The following is a 20,080-nucleotide window of genomic DNA, read 5'->3' as shown; positions in this document are numbered from 1 at the left end:
ATCTAGAGTTGGAAATCCTGGTTTAGTTCAGCCCTCAAAACTGCTCTTTATCACCGGTATTTCTCTCTTCACTTTTCCACCTCAGGGAGGATCAAGGAGACCAGTTTGTACAGAGGCAACTGAGGAGCTGCCAACATCTTAATGAAACCTGAGGTCACGTGCAGCAAAATTAATCTGTGGGCCTAGTCCCCTCTCGTCGCTGCATGTCAAAAACATTAAAAGCATCTTAAAAAAACCTTAAATTCGTCTTAAAATCATCCAGGTCTGGTACTGTGCCTCAACGAACCACACCAAAATATTCATGTACTCAAAAAAGTCCTTAACATTTCCAGAAAATTATGTCGCAATTTCTATAAAAATGGAGGGAGAGGAGGGGAAAATAAAGGAAGCATATGTGCAAATATCGTCAAATAGTCAAGGATCAAGAGGGTAGGAAATTTATTTGGGGAGAGCAGAGAAAAGCCAGTGCCTCTTCACTTTTTAGTTTGAATTAGGTAATGCAGGGATTTGTATCAGGGAAGCTACGTATGTCAAGCAAATGTCATGCCTGCCTGTTTGGGTTGATTTCTGCTTTTCTGGCCTTTTCATTTGAGCAAGAATTTTCTATCTGATCCAAAACTCAGTCTTCACATAAATGCATGATCAAATCCACTATGATCCCTCAAATGAAAAGGTCTTGAATTGACATTTTCTGGATAAAATACTTTCATTAAAAATAATTAAAAAAAGAAACCATACAAAAACTCTACCCTACAAACAAACAAGCCCCTCCTCCAAGCCTAAACCAACCAACCAAAAAAAAACCCCCATAATGCCATAGCAAAGGTCTTATGCATTACCAAGCATGCTGTCTAGGTGAAGACAAAAAATACAAAAGAAGAAAAAGAAAAGAGAAAAAAGGAGATGCCAGATCATGAGATGACAGAGACTAGTGTCCCTCTCAATCAATACAGCAGTGCTGATTTCCTCCAGATATGCAGAATTGGTATTGTAAGCACCGCATTTGGGGATGATATAGACTTCTTAAGGAGAAATCAGTGTTTTGAGTTTTATTTCTTTCAGTCAAAGGAGAAATGTTACAAAGTGTTCATTCTGGAAATTTGCCTGTTTTCACAGATGAGAAACAATATTAGGATGGAAAAACGTACATATATGGTAACTGACACTCCAGGTTCAAAGAGTAAATCCAGCTTTTAACAACTGGATGAATAGGTGATTTTAAATTTGCACGATAGATTCTATGGTCTCCATTGTTTTGGATTTCTGCTTGTGACTGACATGACTACTGCTTCAGAAACTAAGTCCGCTCACAGAAAACCAGTTTTCTTTAAGGGAGACAAGAAAAAACTTCTGCAAAGCTGATAGTGGACACAAAGGAAAGAAATAGGCATGCAAGGAATAGGAAGTAGCTGCACACTGATGTGATCTGTGACTGGATGGTTGTGCAACCTCTAAATGTTGAATGGTGTTAGTTGTTAACTGCTGTTTTAACGTTAATTTTATTGAACCAAAGACTCAATGACTAGATCCATTGGAGAAAAAGCTTCAACTACTTGGCTTTTAAACAAGTTTTTCTGGGGAATTGTTTTGTGTACACAGGATATCAGAAAGAGAGTGATGAAAACCTAAAGATATTTCTAGGGGAAAAAATTCTGTCGTGGAGTAAACACTTTCATTTTTAAAACTTTTATTTTTGTTTAACAATGTTGAGTCTATTTGGTACAGTTCTGATTTTATCCAAGTTGACTTAAGTGCTTTAAAAATGAAGTAAGGAAAAAGAATCATTCACTTCGATTAAAAGGGCATTAGGCTAGGTTTCAAAAAGCCACAAGGTAGCATATCATCTTAGTCAAAGTTCAAGGTTAGAGCTGATATTAAAAAGCAAGGCAAGTGAAATCAAGAGGGTTGCTGTTAAACTTGGCTCTTGTAATGGTGTCGGCTTCTGTTCAGAATTCTCTTGGCCTCTGGACAAGATACTGCAATTCAATAACAGCTAGCAGAGACTTTCTAGGACTCTCAAGGATGTTTTCTGAGTTTCAAATGGAGAGACCTCCAGTGGCTCTGATCTGCATCATCAGGCCACCTCAGATAGGTGCAAGACTTCAAGTGACATCTTAGAAGCAGTGCTGGCTGGCTGGATGGGCTATGAATAATCATAATAACAACGATTATAAAAAGAATTTGCACATCAGAGCGAAAGAATGAGGAGCAAAGAGGATAAATGTGACTCTTAATCTTCAGCTATCTGCATGGGAAAGTATGATTAATAACTACAGAGGCTTAGCATAACCTCCTCAGATAATGAGTGAGGTGGCCTTCTCCAAGCCCTGATTATCCTCTTCTAATGGGCTTCATATATTGTGTAAACTAATAACCAAGGCCTAAGCAATGCACACTCCAGGGTCTGCAGGAAAAACACTGGGCCCAAATGTGATTAAGTTGGTGAAAATTGCCCAGCAGCACAGTGTGGTCTGCTTGAGCAGAGGGGGGAACAGGAGGAGAGAATGAGAAGCAATGTATCCTGCAAAGAAATGAAGCAGAAACTAGCACAAATCTGCCTTTTAACGTTGATATGCTGGTATAAATCTCTTGGCTTTCAACCAGGATTGCTGTGAGTTTTCAGCTGGAATTGGTGGAAAGGCAGGGCACAGCCACAAGGTGTTTAATACCAAGAAAGAGAGGCACCTATAATGAGGAGATCTGATTGCAGTTCTATTCAGAAAGGCAGCAGCAATGCCAGATCTGAAGGGTAACTCAAGTTGTCAGTCAGTGTTTCAGAGCTGGAAAGTGAAGACGCGCTCAGAGAAAGCTGGAGTCCCTAAAGTGAGCAAGTTCAACAGCACAACCCTGGCCCAGGGAAAAAATTAAAAAAAAAAATTAGAAAAAAACCTGACCTTCCAGCTCCCTTGGCTATATCTCTAAAGTGCAAGCACAGCTGAAGGGACTCAGCTGTATAGGGCATCTAAAGAAAGAGGACAAGATTCTCATTTGAGCTGCACTGATGTAAAGAAGCTTAAACTCTGCAAGAGCATATGGAGTTACTCTGAATTTACATCCATCCAACAAGAGTACTGAATGACAGCCCCTCCTCACTGAGAAACATAATTCTTAGCTGCACAATGAATATCACATTAGATTATCCAAACTGAAATAATTGTAAATACTAGATTTATCTGGACTCATTTGTGCTGTCTGCTTAATTGTTGCACTTCACTCAACAAGGACAATGAAATTAATTTGGACAGGCTCACTTTAGAAGCATTATCGTTGTGCTGTGGCAGGTTGGATTCAGAGTACTGGTGGGAAAGGTTTAAGGCTTAACTGAACTAAAAATGAAAGAGGAATACACAGCAATATTCATAAATTTGGGGCCTCCACTGGGACATCATGAGACACTGTCTTTGAAGAGTGTCACATCTGTACTCTTTGTAGTGCATCCACATTTGTAGAACTGTAGCTTCCAAAAAAAAAAAAACAAAACAAAAACATACAAAGCCCTGAAATATCAGCATTTTCTCAGGCTCCCCTCAGAAGCTCTGTGCTTGTTGAATGCTAGCAACACATGCCCAACTTGCCCAGGAGTGTCTCAGCCTCTCCTCTCCCAGGTGAAAGCGTGAGTCACGTCGAGCAATGTGAGGATGCGGTGGCAGAAAAAAACAACAAGGCGGGAGCAGCAGGCTGCTACCAACAGAACAGGTACCCTGAAAGGTTAGAAAGGCTCACCCTCTGTACATCCCACTCCCTTCCTCTGTACAGGATAAACACAGGCAGAGAAATCAATCCCCAGTTGCTCTGAGGAAGAACAGACAAGAGAGCGCAACACGTACAACCCTCTCCTGGGTGTCTTGTTCTCTTGGGCAGCATGAGTATGCACTGAAAAGCTCTTACACACCATAATTTCAAGAGACATGAGGTTTAGGACAAGCCAGCTCTGCGGTCTATATACATGAGGCATCACAAACGTGTGGAAATCTTCAGTAAGCTGAGACTCTCCCTTTGTCTGGGGGAAATACGTGCTCTCCCAGGCAGATGTAGTTGGGAAGCACGGTGTTCCTTCTCAGCAACTGTAATCTCAACTCATTTCACCAAGCAGGCATTACGGGAACGCAGGGTAATGTTTCCAGCAAATCTACAAAGGAGATAAGAGATGGCAAGGACAGACGTGCTGGGTGAGACGGGATGGAGGAGAAAAGGAGAAAATGATGCTTGGCCAGACAGGAGACATTAGCGTGACTTCACTGGGAAAGGACACTACAAAACAGCCTAAAAGACAGAAGCAGCACCTCAAATGTTTACCAAGGAAGATCTCTACAGTAAGCTAGCCATAAATAAAAAGACCAAGAAAAACCAATTCCAGTTTTACCACCTTGAAAACAAAGTGCTCTTCCACTGATCAAAGCTGTAAATGAAATCAGAAACTCACGCCAGCATGTCTTATCAGTTACATATTTACCGTGCAAAGTCAATATAGTAGCATAGAAATTACTGAGCCATTCTAAGAACAAGAGAAAAATAAATTTTCTCCATCTGTTTGAAGGAACAACCTGAGCTTGGAATGGATTAGTTATAGCTGGACAGAACTTGCTCTGCCAAAACCTGCCTACAAAGCCAGTGATCAAAACACTCATTTTTTGCAATATGTCAAAGAAAATATGCACTAGAAAGAAACAGAGGATTTTAGGATTGTAGTATACCATACCTAAGGGGAAAGTAAAATAACAACTTCATTCTAGCACCAGAAGATTCATTTGGTGCAGAAAATGAATGCATATCAAGATCAAAATACGTTACAGAAATCAAAGAAATTTGAATGCATGTTTTTACAAGAAATTGTATTTTAACGAACTTTTTTTTTTTTTTTTAAAGGAGTGGCATGGTGGGAAGGGGAGGGGAAAAAAAAGGTGTGGGACACAAGATAGAAGCAGTTCCCATTAAAGAGAAAAATGGGAAATGCACATTTCTTCTTTGAAAAATAGGTTAGGCTTAATTTTGTCCTTGTACTTACAGAAACTAATCAGAGAGATTTGACATTGCTGGGAACCTGCCAAGTGCAGCGGCTCATACATGCGGGGCCGCTGTGGGTCTCTCACTGCAGCTTACTCAAAAGAGCAAAATCCCTTCAGATACCTGCTCGCCTCAGCTGATAGTGCAATCTCGTGGTCAGTCGCTCCCCAGCACTTTCTCCCTGCCAGAGACAGAGCGCAGCAGAAGGGAAACACGGCAGCTAAATGGGTTACATCACGTCAAGTCCTATCAGGAGTTACCCGTGAGAGGAGAGATGGGACAGTTCCTGCCACTCCCAAAAGCATTCCAGCTCAGAGAGTTCTTTAAAAGGTGTCCTTAACCTAAAGAACAGTTTCAAGTTTAATGCACAAATCATGCTCTTAGATTATTTAACGTAGGGAACACGGCTTATTTTTTTAAGGGATCTGCAGCCAGTGGATGGATTTCACATGGTAAGGCTGGCAGGCTGTCTACTCTGCGACTGAAATGTTTTCAGCAAGCATAGATGTTCTTAACCTACATAGCATAAGTAGCACTACCAGAAATAATGTTTCAGGAAAGATTCAAGTCCTTACTGTAGAGCTGCCCACCAGGAATTACAGTCATGGAATGCAGTTACTCCACAGCATTCAAGTCCATGTTTTCGTGTTTTCATTGCTATTACATAGTCTATTTAAATTAAATTAGATCAAGACACAGGTCTGTGTGTTTCAAAGATAAATATTTTGGTGGCAGAGATAAGCATCTGATTCATCATTCTTGTGCGTGGTCTTCAGCCTTTGCATTAAAAAAAAAAAAAAAAAAAAAAAAAAAGGAATTATTGTGTTGTAACTGAGTATCTGAAAGATTTTAAGGGATGTATACACTGCATGAAAAACATGAAACAGACAGTGCTCACACCAGCATAGGCTATGACTGGTACCGCTTGTAAAGCTATAGTATAGGTGGGCATATCTCCCCAGGAAGAAATCCAAATCACACAATTATACCGGATCTTATACTGAGTGCTTTAGTAGAAACTTGGAGTAGCCTTGCAGATCACAAGCAGCACAGGCTTTGTAGTGCAAATATGGGAAGTGGGTGTTTATGGGAAGGTTAGCCTAGGAACAATGACTCCTGGGCTGGGTAATGTCTCACACTATGGCTGAAAAAATGAAAAGGTAAAGGGTGCCTGTCCTCTTCCTCTGTTTCTCTGTGACTGGCAATGTGGGATGAGGAAGGAAGGTTTACTGCTTGCAAGCTATTCCTGGGTGTATCCCATCATTGCCAAATCAGCAGGGTGATGCAACTGGCAATCCAAACTCTTAGGGTTCATTAGTATCTAATACTTAACACTGTTGAAACACCAAGACATCAACCATCCTTAATTCTTACAGTTTGGGGCTGGGACCTCTGTGTAGCAAGGGGGCTGAGGGTGCTGTTGAAGGGCCCAGCAGGTGTCAGGGATGCTCAGTGTTTTGTGAGATCATGCATTCGCATGCAAAGATTCTTGGTAAAAATATGTTTCCCCATTTAGAGCTACGGTACTTTTCACGATGACATCATTTCAGCAGTGACAAATATAGCTGAGTCTGCTCTTTCCTACGCCATATAAATCCCTTGACCTCAATCAGATCATTGCTGATTTACACTTGTGTAAATGAAGTCAGAATCCAGCCCATGGTATTCACAAATGTAGGCCAGAGTAAGCATTACTCACAGACAAGAGACAACCCTTCAGAGGAAGGAAAAAAGATCATTTTCATGCAAATATGCTTAATAATAAGGAACAAGAGTTAGAAATAAGAGTATGAATGAAATGCAATCAAGAACTGCTCTGAGATCAGATTTGCTTCTAACTTTATGATGCTGCATCAGCTGCTCTTACAGCAGCTTAAGCCCAAAATTTGACCTACCTGAAACTTGTTATACATAATTTTTCATCAGGGATCTGTGAGCTGACTCAATCTCCAAGCTTGGCTTTGAAGGTAGCTGGAGGTGCTCAGCTACTCACAGGGTCTAAAGAAATTTGTTCCCTGTGTTCTATGAAAATGGAAACTTTTTTTCCCTGATATCCAGCTTTACCCTCAAATTGTTGCACATTATCTATTTATTTATGCATAAACAGTGGCATTATGGTTTGGAGAACAGGGGTCCTTTGATGGGAGGTAAGCTTGACTAGCCTATGGGAGTTTACTGCTATGCATGTAAATGAGGACATACATACAAATATGCAGAACAGACAAGTGAAAATATACAGCATCTCTTTAAAATGAAATACTTTGATTGCTCCAATCACAAGAAGTTGTAAAACTACCCTGAAGAATTAACAGCCTCAGTACATGCTAACTACATCCATCATAAATTCGTCTTTAGTTTCTGTTATCATATCACTGTCTCTTGGGACCCCCAGTCCTGTCATCATTTGCCCTTTATAATTTATTCAGCTTGTACTTGCCTGAATCCTTTCTACTTATCATTCATCTTTACAGTTGTACATAAAATTAGATTGATCCTCCTATGGCAGACACGTCAGAGAGAAAAGTTGTCATTGAATAACACATAAAGCAAATGAAGGTCCAGCAAAAGCTTTTGTTGAATAACTTGAAAATCATCCTCTGAGATCCAAAAGGTGTCAAAACAAAAAGACAAGACAACGCTACCTTTATAATTTTTTTTTTTTCTTTTTTGCACATCATTTTTCAATTGCCACCAAATCTCCCAGACACGACTGGGAAGCCTTTTTCCCATTTTGCATCTCAGGCTGAGTGTGGTTAGCCACCACAAAGGTGATGAATACACCAGTCTCAGCTGAGATAACAGTGTGCATCCAACACACTGGCTCTGTCAGGATGCTGGCACTGTGCTCTTTCTTTGCAAAGCTCTTTGGACTGGGGAGCAGGGAGAGAGTTTACTTTGTATTCTGGAGGCTGACTTGTAGGGATACAGAAGCCAATCTTTAACTAGTGAAATGGAACTTTAATGTTTACCAAGCAGATAGGACCCAGGTGTTTCATCTCATCTGGTGAACAGAGCAGCGCTGTCAAACTACAGGGGTTTTTAGCAAATGGAAAGTGCCTGTAGCTTCCTCTTCCTCTGCCCTGCTTATCCAAAGCAAGGTCCAAAAGCACTTTTGCTGGCTGGTCACTCAGAAGGAGGAAACAAGGGGGAAAAAAATAAAGATCACTTTAAGCATGACATTGACATCCAAAAATCTTAAAGGGAGAATTTCTGAAGAATTTCTGAAGGATTGGGTTTTTGTTGTTTTTTTTTTTTTTTTTTTCCTCTCTTTTTCTATTTTTTCTTTTTTTCCCAAGTCTCTTACCTCAAATCTGGGTTTTATTCCTTTTCATCTTCATTTTTAACTTCAGAAAACAGACATGTTTCTCCCAAGGGAACAATTAAATGTGTTTTCTTTCAAAATCTAAAGGGCATGGTGAGCAAGCTGTGTGTTCAGCAGGCTACTTTAATCAATGGAACCCATCCAGCCTACCACTGCTGACCAAATTGCAATTTACATCAGTAGAGAAAAACTTTTGAAATGGGAAGTTGTGGGAATATAATACCATTTTTGGCACAACACAGCATGCAGGGTGATATGTGGTTTAATGGTTTTCTAACAAGCTTTTGGAAAAAGCTTTGAAACACTAAAAAAAAAAAACAACAATAAGACAGTAAGATTTCAAGACCTGCTTAAACAGTGAAATCCATTCTATACAGGCAGGACTTCTGAAGTCTACATGATACTTATGTCTCATTTAAGTCTTATGACATGGATTTAAGAGAGGCCAGACCTTACAGGGTTTCCTCTGCCCTCCCCTCTATGTTCAGGTGTCTTTCCTCACATAAAAATTTAAGTCAGGTATGACCAGTAATGTCGGAAAAACCTTTTTTATTAAAACAAACAAACAAACAAACAAACATCCCCCCAACAAAACAAAACAAAGAAACAAAAACCCACAAAACAAAAATAAACAAAAAAACCCCCCTAAACTGTGGGCACGTGAAATTAGATGGAGAGTTTTTGTTTCTTTAAAAAATGGGTTTACTGTGAGTTTTATGAGCTCACCTGTCTTCTAGTGTTAAAGAGGCATATTTTTGCATATGATGAATAAAACAGAATGCATTTTTTCTAGATCGCAAGAAGAGACAAAGAGTATCAGAACAGTTAGGGAGAAAACTAATTATGTTTCGCACTGAGAAATTTAGCATACCAGTAGTACCACTGTCTCTTTCAAGAGGAATAGATGCAGTGAGAAAGCCCAGCCTATTTCCCAGACTGAACAAGCCCCGCAGATTGCTGAGGTTAACAGTTTCGTACATACTTAATTTCATAGTTATTCTTTGCAAGTCTTACAGGAAGGTTTTAACATTATGCAAAGAGACAGTGCCTCCAACCAAGTGTACATGGACTGTTCTCTCCCGTTGCCTGAGAGAGCCACAAAGAACTAGGGGAAGAAAAATGCTGCTGTGCTTATCATACAAGAGCTCAGTTTATTTGTGCTATAAATAAAAGTAGATCTTGATAGCGTAATTACATTTCTCAGCATTATCCTCTGCCATTCACTTGAGAAAGAAAAAAGAAAGGGGAGAAAAAGTTCGCTTCACTATAATTTGTAATCAAAATGACTACACTTAAAACATAATTTTATTTCCCCGATTTCATTTCCTGTGGAGCTTTGTGGGGCAAATAGATAATATTATACAAAATCTGCAGGCAGATATAATTCTCCCATACATTGCACTTTCATTGCCTAGATCATTTTACCCCCCTGGCTTTCCTCAGAACCATGGCCTGTGGTTTGATATTGCATTTTATCATCATGGGATATATCACCACCAGAAATCCCAGGGGTGAGACAACTTTTACTTTCTCTAATTTCTCTCTTCTGCTCCCCCAAATTACTCTCCCTTGCCTTAATTCGCTTTTTATAATGCGAGTTTAAAAAAAAAAAGAAAAAAAAAAGGTGGTTTCCCACTATGAAGGATTAGCACAGATTATGGTGAACAGTGTTAATTATAGGTGAGGAAAAAGAATAGTGCATCTCTCCAATCTGTTCTTGATTTCCCCCGTGTCTGTCTGTCTGGTAATAAGCCTCCTTTAATCTGGCAGTCCCCTTGGTGAAATCAGCGCCATGGACAGCAATATTGATTGCTTCTGAGAAACCATCACAGCTGCTCAACCAAATTACCTTTGATATGTGACCTTTAATGTAATTACTGCAACATCAAAGCATTTCTATAAATTATTAAAGAACTAATATACTTCATCATCCAGCCACTCTATTATATGTAAAATAAACAATCACAAGTAAACACTAGAATTTGAATTGTCCGACAATCACAAAGTGCTCTTTACACACTGTGCCACATTAACCTTCCATTTTAGGCAAAACAATTTCAAACTCTCCAAATGAGCCTAATTTACTCATTCAGATGAAGACAATTCAAATGATAGTCTTCTGTTTTACATTCCAATCCAGATGCTTCAAAATATGTATCATGTTTCCTTCCCACCCAAAAACAAAGTGCCATAAAGACTTTATTAATCAACACATACCTGCTTGGAAGTCTTTTGATTATTCCACAAGATGAGTTTATGTCCTACATATAACATAGAAATATGTGAAACATATTTCTGTCATTGTACAAAGCACATCCAGAAAGTAATTACTGTAAAATATGTGCATGTAGCCACTCCACTAAAAACAAAGTGATACATAGCTAAGAGGCAAGGCATCTGAATCTGGACAAAACCTCCTCATTTCTCACCATTTCCATACATTACCATTCATGTGCATACTATTAAAAATTACTCAGTTCTGTGTTTTACAATGCAAAGAATACAAGCAATATTGCAAGAGCAGGAGAGTGTACAGTTTACTGGAGAATGGGAAAGAATGTCTTAGTCTAGTATTATTTATTTTTTCCTATACCATGCCTGTTAATTGTTTTTGATGCCTCCTCAGTCGAGCTGTTTGTGTCACAGACAGTGGAGTGTCAAGAGAAGATGTTATATGCATCTCATTTTGAACTTATATGAATAAGGACTTAGACCCCTGACCCTAAAAGTGCCTCTTATTTTATGGTGATTAACTATGGTTGATATTTTTGGTGCATGTTATCAAGAACAGTCAGGTAAGTCATAAATAATTCTCTGCTACTCAGATAGGAACCATAAAACAGTATCCAGGCATGATACTTTATCAAGAGACAAGACTGGTTTCCTTAAATAAACTACAGTGACATCATTCAGAGGATGAGTTCAGAAATTTGGCAGAAAGCTGCTTGAAGAGGGTTTGCTGGTGGAAAGCAAACCTTTATCCTGAGACAAATAGAACTGGAAATGAAAGGGATGGGAAAATCAGTGTTCAGAACTCTAAGAAACCTGGTTGCTCTTTTAGACAGAGGATTCACTGCTCTCAGCTCAATGAGATCCTGATGTGTCTCCTGAAAGTGTGTAAGGAAATTAAAAAAAAGAAAAGCCTCCTAGAGGCAGTGTGGCCAGTATGGAATATATGTAAGAGAAATTGCACAAACCAAGGAAGAAATTGTTTCCCTGTAGTCTAGAATTAGTTGGTGCAGCCTTTGAAGTAAGTCTCAATCCTAATGCAAAAGTTGGTTGAATTCTACCACTGTCCAAGAAAATAGTTTTGACTTTAAGACTTTTGTGATTTGAAGTCTCTAACACAGAAATTGAGAATCAGAATGATGAACATATAGGAAAAAAAATCCTAAATCATCACTTGCCCTCCCTCTCCAACACCTGAGTCCTCAATCTCACTGACCCACTGTGTTCTTGAAGATATTATCATCATACAATTTCAGGATAAGATTTTAAACTCATAGAGAAGATAGATCTCCATTTACAAGTGGATGATCTCTTCCCAATAAGAAGTGCAAGGAGTCTCAGTGGAAAATCTGAAATTTCAATTATTCTTTTTAAAATACACAACACTCTATTCATCACATCTCTAGTATAGATAAATATGTATTTTATTTCAAGCAAATTTCAGAAAATTTCAGTTAAAAATTTACCTGATTTACCTGATGTTACCTGAAACATCCCTATTCAACATATTCTCTCTCTTTTTTTTTTTTTTCCTATCCAGTTTTATCATTCAGGAAAGAGAATCAAAAAGAAAATATTGGAAGGGGGAGGAGGAAGAAAAACTGAAATGCCCTCCCAAGACTGAAGTTACTTTCAATCTGCTGCTAAGGAGTTTCTAGAAAAAAATAATTCAGAGGGAGTTGTCAGCTGACAGAAATATTTTTAGGCAATGAAGTATGTATATATTTGCATAAGGTATGGCCTTTTAAGCAAAGATAGATGTAGATGAGCAAGTGCGTGGGCATCTCCATACTGGCAAGGTGGCTTAGAGATAGGTAAATAGACCCAGGATGATGGAAACAAGCAGAGCAGAATCAACACTTTCCTCAGAACACAGAGCAAGGGATGTGTCTTAGATCTGGTGGAAAGGTAGGTTATAGCTACACAGCAATCAATCATTCAGCACCAGCTAATAAAGACAGACTTTTGGATAGATTTCCTCTCAGTTTAGATGCAGCCTGGAGCCCTCAGAAGCCCACTCTTAGTTATGTGGTCACTGGCTCCTGGTTTTTGTGAAACCAGCTTCATTCCAGCTGTGGGAGCACTTGGCTGCTCCCGATCCACGCACTCTGGCTGAATCTAAATAGTCTCTCCCTCCCCCGGGTAACCACTTAACTAGAAACCCATCCCAGCAGGGCAGGTCTTCCCCACATAATGCTGATTCTATTTTTAGTTCTGCTTGTGTTGTCTGAACCTTAGATCTTGCTCATGTGAATAATTTTCCTCATTATCTCGCGTGCGTCTTTCCTCTCTCTCTCTTTTCTCCTTGTCTCACCGCCTTTCCAATCTGCTACAGCTGCTTGAATACTAAAGTAACTGAGTCAAACCACTTTGTCATCAGGAATATGTTTTCATTCTGTGATAACTCAATAATGTGATCTGTTTCTTGATTTCTTGCTGCCAAACCTTGCTTCAGAGAAGAAAAGGAGTGAGAGGAAGTACCTGGGGAGGACCACTAACATTCTGTAGTGGTCAGAATCCTAAAGCAGCTCCTCAGCTGAGTTAGGCTGGTGGAATCCAGTCCATAACCAGTTGATTTCTGTTTTCCTGACTCCCAATAAGGGCAAAAAGCTTTTAGTTTTGTGCATGGGAACCATTTGGGTGGGTTGGTGGTATCTTGATTTTATTAGCACAATGCAAATACTGAATCGTCCAAACAAATGGAGACTTTCTGCTTCCAAATCTGAGAGGAGAACACTATATGTAACCTATTTTTTAGATTTAAAAGAAAAGAGAAAAAAAAAAAAAAGGAAATGTTATCAGTCTGGACTTACCCCCGGCAGTGTCTTCTGTTCATGCAGTGCGCTCTGGGCCTTTAGAGCAGACTCCCTTTCGCAGTATGTTAGGAAGGCACAGCCTGCAAAGAACAAGAAAAACCTCTCGTAAGAGCACTATTTCCGAGAAGATCCTTCTGAAATTGAGACATAGAACAAACCACTTTCCTATCATCATCCCATTCCCAGTAAATCAATCATAAAATTCTCTCCTTAGTGTGTCAGTAGTGTCAGTAGTAAAAGTCAAGAAATGAAGCTATCATCTCTTCCTCTAAACCCTGGTGGACAGTGAGCAACAGTGTACATTTGAGTGCTTATTTTTCCTTCAAGACATGCTGATGTTTCAGCTACAGGAGGCTGCACAGGATTAGGGATCCCAAAGGTTCCACAGGATGGCAAGGTGGGGCATGGGATCCCACTCCTGCTCCAGCAGCAGCGCTGGGAACAATCCCCTTGCTGCCACATCCTGAAAGGTCTCATGCCTTTCTTCCCTACCAGGTACTTTAAACAAAGGGCATGCAAGGACTTGTAGCCTCCTACTGCAGAGGAAAATTTCTGTTGTTCAGCCTGACCTGCACCAAAAACTCATTGCTCTTTTTGCATCACACCAGGAATCCATCTCCCCGCACTGGCTGCCACAAGGACTCGCTGGCTTCTAGTTGTAAACACAAACATGCCAAAGCCCAAACAATCACTACAAAACATCCCTGACCCACAGATCACTTGAATGTTAGAGATACACTGATGGGTTACATCTTTGATTCTTCCAAAGATTAACTTATCAACTACAAAGCCTAAAGCCCTGTCAAAGCAGAGCCCTGCTATGTTTTCCTTCCCCACCTCTATGCTTCCCTTCTGGTAAAAATGTTGCAATATCTTACTCCATTTGTGTGTCTGATGTGATCAAATTATTTCTTCTTACTGCAGTATACTGAAAACCTGCCAGTTCCTGCAGCAAAAAATATGCTTGTTATGCAGAAGACATTTTCTCTGAAATTACTACAGAACGTCTCCAGCTCCTTGAAATGGAGGTATCACAACTTTCAAGGTTCAGGAAGCATGTCCCTCAAACTGAGAATGTTCTTCTAGAGTAGCACAAGTATGGAGAGACTACCAAAGAAACAAACAGGTCCCACAGCTTCCTTTTCACCCACCCACCTTCTCCCCAAGAATGTATAAAGTACGTAACAGGTGAGTAAACAGTAAACTGTAAACTTCTTTTCAGCTTTGATTGCCACTTTGAACATTTTGTCCATGCAATGCTCACTTTTTTCCAGTTTTTTTTCCTTAGAGAGTATCACTGAAGAAATACACACTTTTACATGCTTTTAATAGATTAGTACATTAAAGAAAATAGGATTTTTTTTTCTATAAATTAACATTTTTTTATCAGAGATTGTCCTGTGGAAGTCACTGTACTCCTATCACAATGAAGCTATGATATAGCGTGAAAAAGAAGAAAAATAACATTTTTTTTTCACTATTTCTTATCCTGTATTAGTTTTTGGGGTCTTCTTACTTTCTGTTTATTCAAACCAATCACATTTATTATGTCTCAGTAACTGAGATTCAGATGCAGAAGGTAACAGTCAGAAAAGGAGATTGAACATCACCAAAAGTTTGCATACTTGGAATTATTTTGATTTGTTCCCCTCTAACTTGAAATGGATGAGGTTTCAGTTAGTCTGTATCCACCAAAGAAGAGGAAGAAACTGTGGCAAAGTGTTTACAGCTAGCAGAAATAATGGATTGGAAAGGATCCTTAAAAGTCACCCATAGCCTGATAATCAAATGGGAAACTATGCTTAAATTTAATTTCAGTGCTAAATCACAGGCTGAGAGCTCTCTGTTTACTAGATACAATAAGAAAGTCTCCCTTTAGCAGCAGACGTGGAGCAGCTGATACAGTCTAATTAGGCACATCATAGCACACTGTTATAGAGATAAACTATGCAGTGTAAAGCTCTCATAATGATAGCTATATTTTTCTCCTCATTGTGATTGCCACGATGACAGTTCAGGGTAACAATGTCCTACTCCTATAGTACCACGACTGTAATTCAGGCTGAGTAAGCAAGAAACAACTCTTCTCTCAAAATGGGCATTTTCCACCCAAAATCCACCCTCTGTGTGTGCGTGGAGGCAAGTCCTCACCAGGGAGAAACCTCCACTAAGTTGTCTCCAAAGCTGTTTCAAAAGTGGTAAAAGTACCAAACTTCCCAAACCAGTACTCAGAATGCATCCAATCATCACTGATATAACAAACACACTGCTATGAACTAAAAGACTTTGAAATTGAAAAGAAATCTACACTCTCATATGATCAGACAAAAAAACCCCTCCTGTTTTGCAGAGACAAAATGTATCCTCTGTGGAAGTGCTTCTTTTTCCCTTTTCATTCATATATCATGCACATGAATTACAATCTATCCCACGCATGTTGGGTGAAAAAGTAATATCTCTATGAAAAATAATATCTTGTTTATTTTAAAGTAAGGCTTGGTTTCTTAGAGACCATGAGAAGTTCCATCCCAGCAGTGGCCAAATGAAATAAAGATTAATGTTCATAGCAGGCCTCAAACCTGAACTTGAAAAGGACAGCTCATGGGGAATTTTTGTCTTCCCTTTCCTTACCACAATATTGCCCTGTAAGGCACATATGCAGCATTAGCCATCAGCTAAAATAATGATTTTTTTCAAAATCACGAGAACTTTTATAAAACAATATTTATCTATTACTCCATCCTGCAAGAATTTCTTGTGCATTAGGATGAAAGGAAATGCCCTTTCTTGCACCATCCTGCCTGCCTCCCCGAAACCAAAATTGATCTCTGCTTTGTACTGTGGTGTTTAAAGGAATGAGAACCCCTTTCAAGTGTTACTTTTCCTAGGCTACCACTTTCAGTGTGCCTCCATATGACCCCTCCAAAGGGCTCTTCCTTCCTGGATGTTGCTTAGAAAATACAACACTAGACACTCAGATTAACACTATGGAATACAGCATCCTAAACAACTGAGTCTTGAAATATTTTCATATGGAGCAGCTATGTTGTTTTTTATTTTTTTCCAGAGGAAAGAAAATGGGGGGAAAAAAAAGGTGTTTTTTTTTTAATATGATATTTTTTCTTCTTTTCATTTTGATTTCCCAGATGGAAAAATATTTTAGAACAATCAATTTTCCCAGCTGAACCTCACGATTGTGTACAGAATCACTTATTTCACTGGGGAAAAAAAAGGTTTTTCATAGTAGACTCCTAAGTAGCTCAACTTAACTGCTCACTTGCCATCAGCAGTTTGGTCTGGGTGTGAACATGACTTCTGGGTGGAAGGCTTCATATTCTATTACAAAACATTTGCAGCATCCATCCCCTTTGAATTGCCCATGTTCAGCAGTATAACCAACATTTCTCAACACATCTCTTAAGTAAAGGTGGTGTGAAAGCAATGCATTATTTCTATCCTCCACTTATATGGGAGGTAATGACTCAGTGCAGAGTTTGTGAATTATATTAGAATTTGAACAAAATATTTGACAATGAAGGGCTTGGTCCAAACTGCTCCTAATTTCTATTCTATTTTTCTCATGCATTCCAGACATATGTCAATCAGCTAAAAAAGGCTGTGTTTGGATTGTGTATTTCCAGCTGTTCATTTGCTACCAGCAAACAGATTTTTGGGCAAGCACATAAACATCTGGAAAATCCCACCTGCCTGTTAACCTATTGAACTCCAGTCTCTTGGAAGCATGAGGACATATCAAGATATCTCCTGGGAAACAGGATTGTTAAAGACATGTTGGGAAACAAAAACAAAAGCTTGAGATGGAAAAGAAATTACAAAGGCTCTACTTTAATTTTATCTCCAGAGAATTCAATAGTGCAAATAATAATTGTATGAGATACAGATGGAAAATGATTGTGGTTATGGCAACTTCAACTTCATAGCAAGTCTTCAGAAGATTCTGCACAAGCCTGGGAGGCAAAACTGTCAGGAGACACACTGTGAACTGAACAAAATAATACTGAAAACTGAAAGCCAGTCACACACCCTGAGCTGAAGAAGGCAAATGCATGACCTGGGAGAATGGACAACAACCCACTTTAGCAGATCAGGTCTGAGACCATCTAAGGAACCTCAAAATGCACAGGTCCATGGAATCTGATGAGATGAATCCATGGGTCCAGAGGGAAGTGGCAGGTGAAGTGGTTAAGCCACTGTTCCTCATCTCTGGGAGACCAACTAATTGGAAAAGAGGAAAAAATCCCTATTTTCAAAAGAGAAACTAGAAAGAGCTAGAGAACTACAGACCATGTTGGATAAGATCATGGAGCAGAGCCTCCTGGAAAACGTGCTACATGGAAAATAAGGATTGTACTTAGTGACAGTCAAAATGGCTTCCCAAATGGCAAATTGTGCCTGGCAAACTCGTGGGCCTTCTACAACCGGATTGTAACACTGAAGGAAAAGGGGAAAGCAACTGACACCATCTACCTGGACTTGTGAAAAGCATTTGACACTGTCTCACAAAACATCCTTGTCTCTAAAATAGAGAAAAATCTATTTCGGGGATGGGCTAGTGGAATTGGCTGGATAGTCACACTCAAAGGGTTGCTGCCAATGGCTTGATGTCCAAGTGGAGAACAATGACAAGTAGTGCTTGTTTTTCAGGATTTGGTTTTTGAACTGGTGCTGCTATACATCTTTACTGGCAACATGGACACTGGGTTTCAGTGCACCTTCAATAGGTTTACCTTGAAACAGAAGGTTGTTTTGTGGAGCAGTCCATCCTCTGGAGGGAAGGGATACCATCCAGGGGGATCTTTACAGGCTTGGAATGGGGTCCCATGCGAACCTTGTGAAATTCAACAAGACCAAATGCAAAGTCTTTTACCCATTTTGGGACAAACTCAAGCACAAATACAGACCGGACAGAGAATGTGTTGACATAAACCCTGCCAAGAAGGACTGGGGAATGTTGGTTGATCTCAGCATTGCACACTGACAGTCCAGAAAGACAGCCATGTCCTGGGCTGCAGCAAAAGAACTGTGTCCATCAAGTTGAAGGAGGTGATTTCCCCCTCTAGTCTACTGTTGTGAGAGTCCACTTGGAGAGGACTCTCATTTCTGGAGTCACAAACTTATGAAGGATGTGAAGCTGTTGGAGAGAGTCCAGAAGAGACCACAGAGATGATCAGAGGGCCTGAGGCACCTTTCTTGTAAGGACAAGTTGAGAGAGTTGAGTTTGTTGAGCTTGGGGAAAAGAAAGCTCTGGAGACATCTAACTTAAGGAGCTGCAGGAGAGCTGGAGAGGGACTTTTTAGAAGGCCATGAAGTGATAGAACAAGGGGAAAGATGGCTTAAAACTTGAAGAGGGTAGAGTTAGATCAGATATTAGGAAGAATTTTTTTTTACTGTGAAGGTGATGAGGCACGGTAGCAGTTTGCCCAAGGAGGTTGCAGATGCCTCATCCTTGGATATGCTCAAGGCTGTGTTGGATGAGGCTTGGTGCCTTGGTCTAGCAGAAGGTGGACAGGCAGGGAAGTTGAAACTAAGTAGTGATATTGCATTGGGGTTTAGAACCCTAATGCTTTGCATCTCTTGGAGCAGTTCTTGTCCCAGATGCTCACCTCAGCCACAATAATCCAGAACAGTTAGGATAACCCTAGGGATTGAGAAGGCTGGCTCGAGTGATCTAAGACAATTTTTAATTCACAAACTTTTGTGACTATAGCGTATTCACTCAACCAGTTATCACAGCTCGCCTGACAGGTGATAACTTCTGAAACTACAGCCTTTCCAATACTTGTGAGTGTAACTAAAATCAGAATCATTGCCCAAAAAAAGATAAAATTTCAACAAGGCTGTCAGTTGGTTTTTCTTCTTTGAGTCAAATACCTTCTTGCTTTTAGTTACAAATATATTAGTTAACAGTGAGGATTTCCTTAATTGGCCTTCCTGTGTTGTGTTATGCTAGAATCCTTCACAGCACATGAACTAGTGAACAAGACAGCCTTCTGTAACAGAAGAAAGAACACAGATCAGCCGAGAGTGTCTACTTTTCCCCCTACCATCTTTAGTGTACCTCACACCCTAAAACTCCAAAGCAGAGAAACCAGCAGACCACTATGGACTTTCAGAAAGCAAACTGCAATCCAAACACAACTCTCTAAGATCCTCATGTTGTGTATTGAAAATGGAGAAGGCAAGTAATTCTGCATACCTTGGGTCACAGGCTACTGGTCACGCTCCAGCTCAAGAAGAGCTATAGTCTTCTAGAGAAACTGGTTTGAGACCAAAAAGTTTACATCACTGGGAAAAAAATATAGGAATTCTTAACTGGTCACAGGTCTGAGCATCTCATTTAGTGATGCCTCAATTTCACTGTACCCTAATTGCCATTGAAAAAATTAGACGAAGATATACGAGTTAGCTGTGGTGGACCAGAGACCTGTGCCCCATTTTCCAGACTAGGTTGGTGTTTTAAGAGAGCTACTTCTCTGAAAATAAAGAAGTTCATTGCTTCAAAATTCAGAGATCTGTTATATAGAGAAAGAGCATGATACTTAAGAAAACTCTTGCCTTAAAATCAACATCTCAGGTTACGTCTCCCAGCAAGGATTTCAAAGTGAAAAAGAAATCTTTTTTCGCTTTAACTATCCTAGCTCTACATGTCTGGGTTTGAAACAATTCTCATTTGCTCTGTCTACAGTGG

At 39.7% G+C, this 20,080-nt stretch overlaps 1 protein-coding gene across 15 annotated transcripts in view; it reads right to left on the bottom strand.

Annotated features, from left to right (window-relative positions):
* CELF4 (CUGBP Elav-like family member 4) overlaps positions 1–20,080 on the bottom strand; it is a 711,932-nt gene that overhangs the window by 607,325 nt on the left and 84,527 nt on the right. For all 15 annotated transcript variants that reach the window (XR_010031333.1, XM_063181194.1, XM_063181200.1 and 12 more), the window contains exon 2: positions 13,369–13,451. Coding sequence is in view for 14 of the 15 variants with exons in the window: in XM_063181194.1 (XP_063037264.1) it covers positions 13,369–13,451 (83 nt within the window). In the remaining variant the exon portion in view is untranslated. The remainder of the gene's footprint in view (positions 1–13,368; positions 13,452–20,080) is intronic.

This window comes from Melospiza melodia, chromosome Z (genome assembly GCF_035770615.1).
Source record: "Melospiza melodia melodia isolate bMelMel2 chromosome Z, bMelMel2.pri, whole genome shotgun sequence".
Taxonomy (NCBI): domain Eukaryota; kingdom Metazoa; phylum Chordata; class Aves; order Passeriformes; family Passerellidae; genus Melospiza; species Melospiza melodia.
Note: the sequence above shows the minus strand (reverse complement) of the source record. Positions and strands in the feature narration are given on the sequence as shown.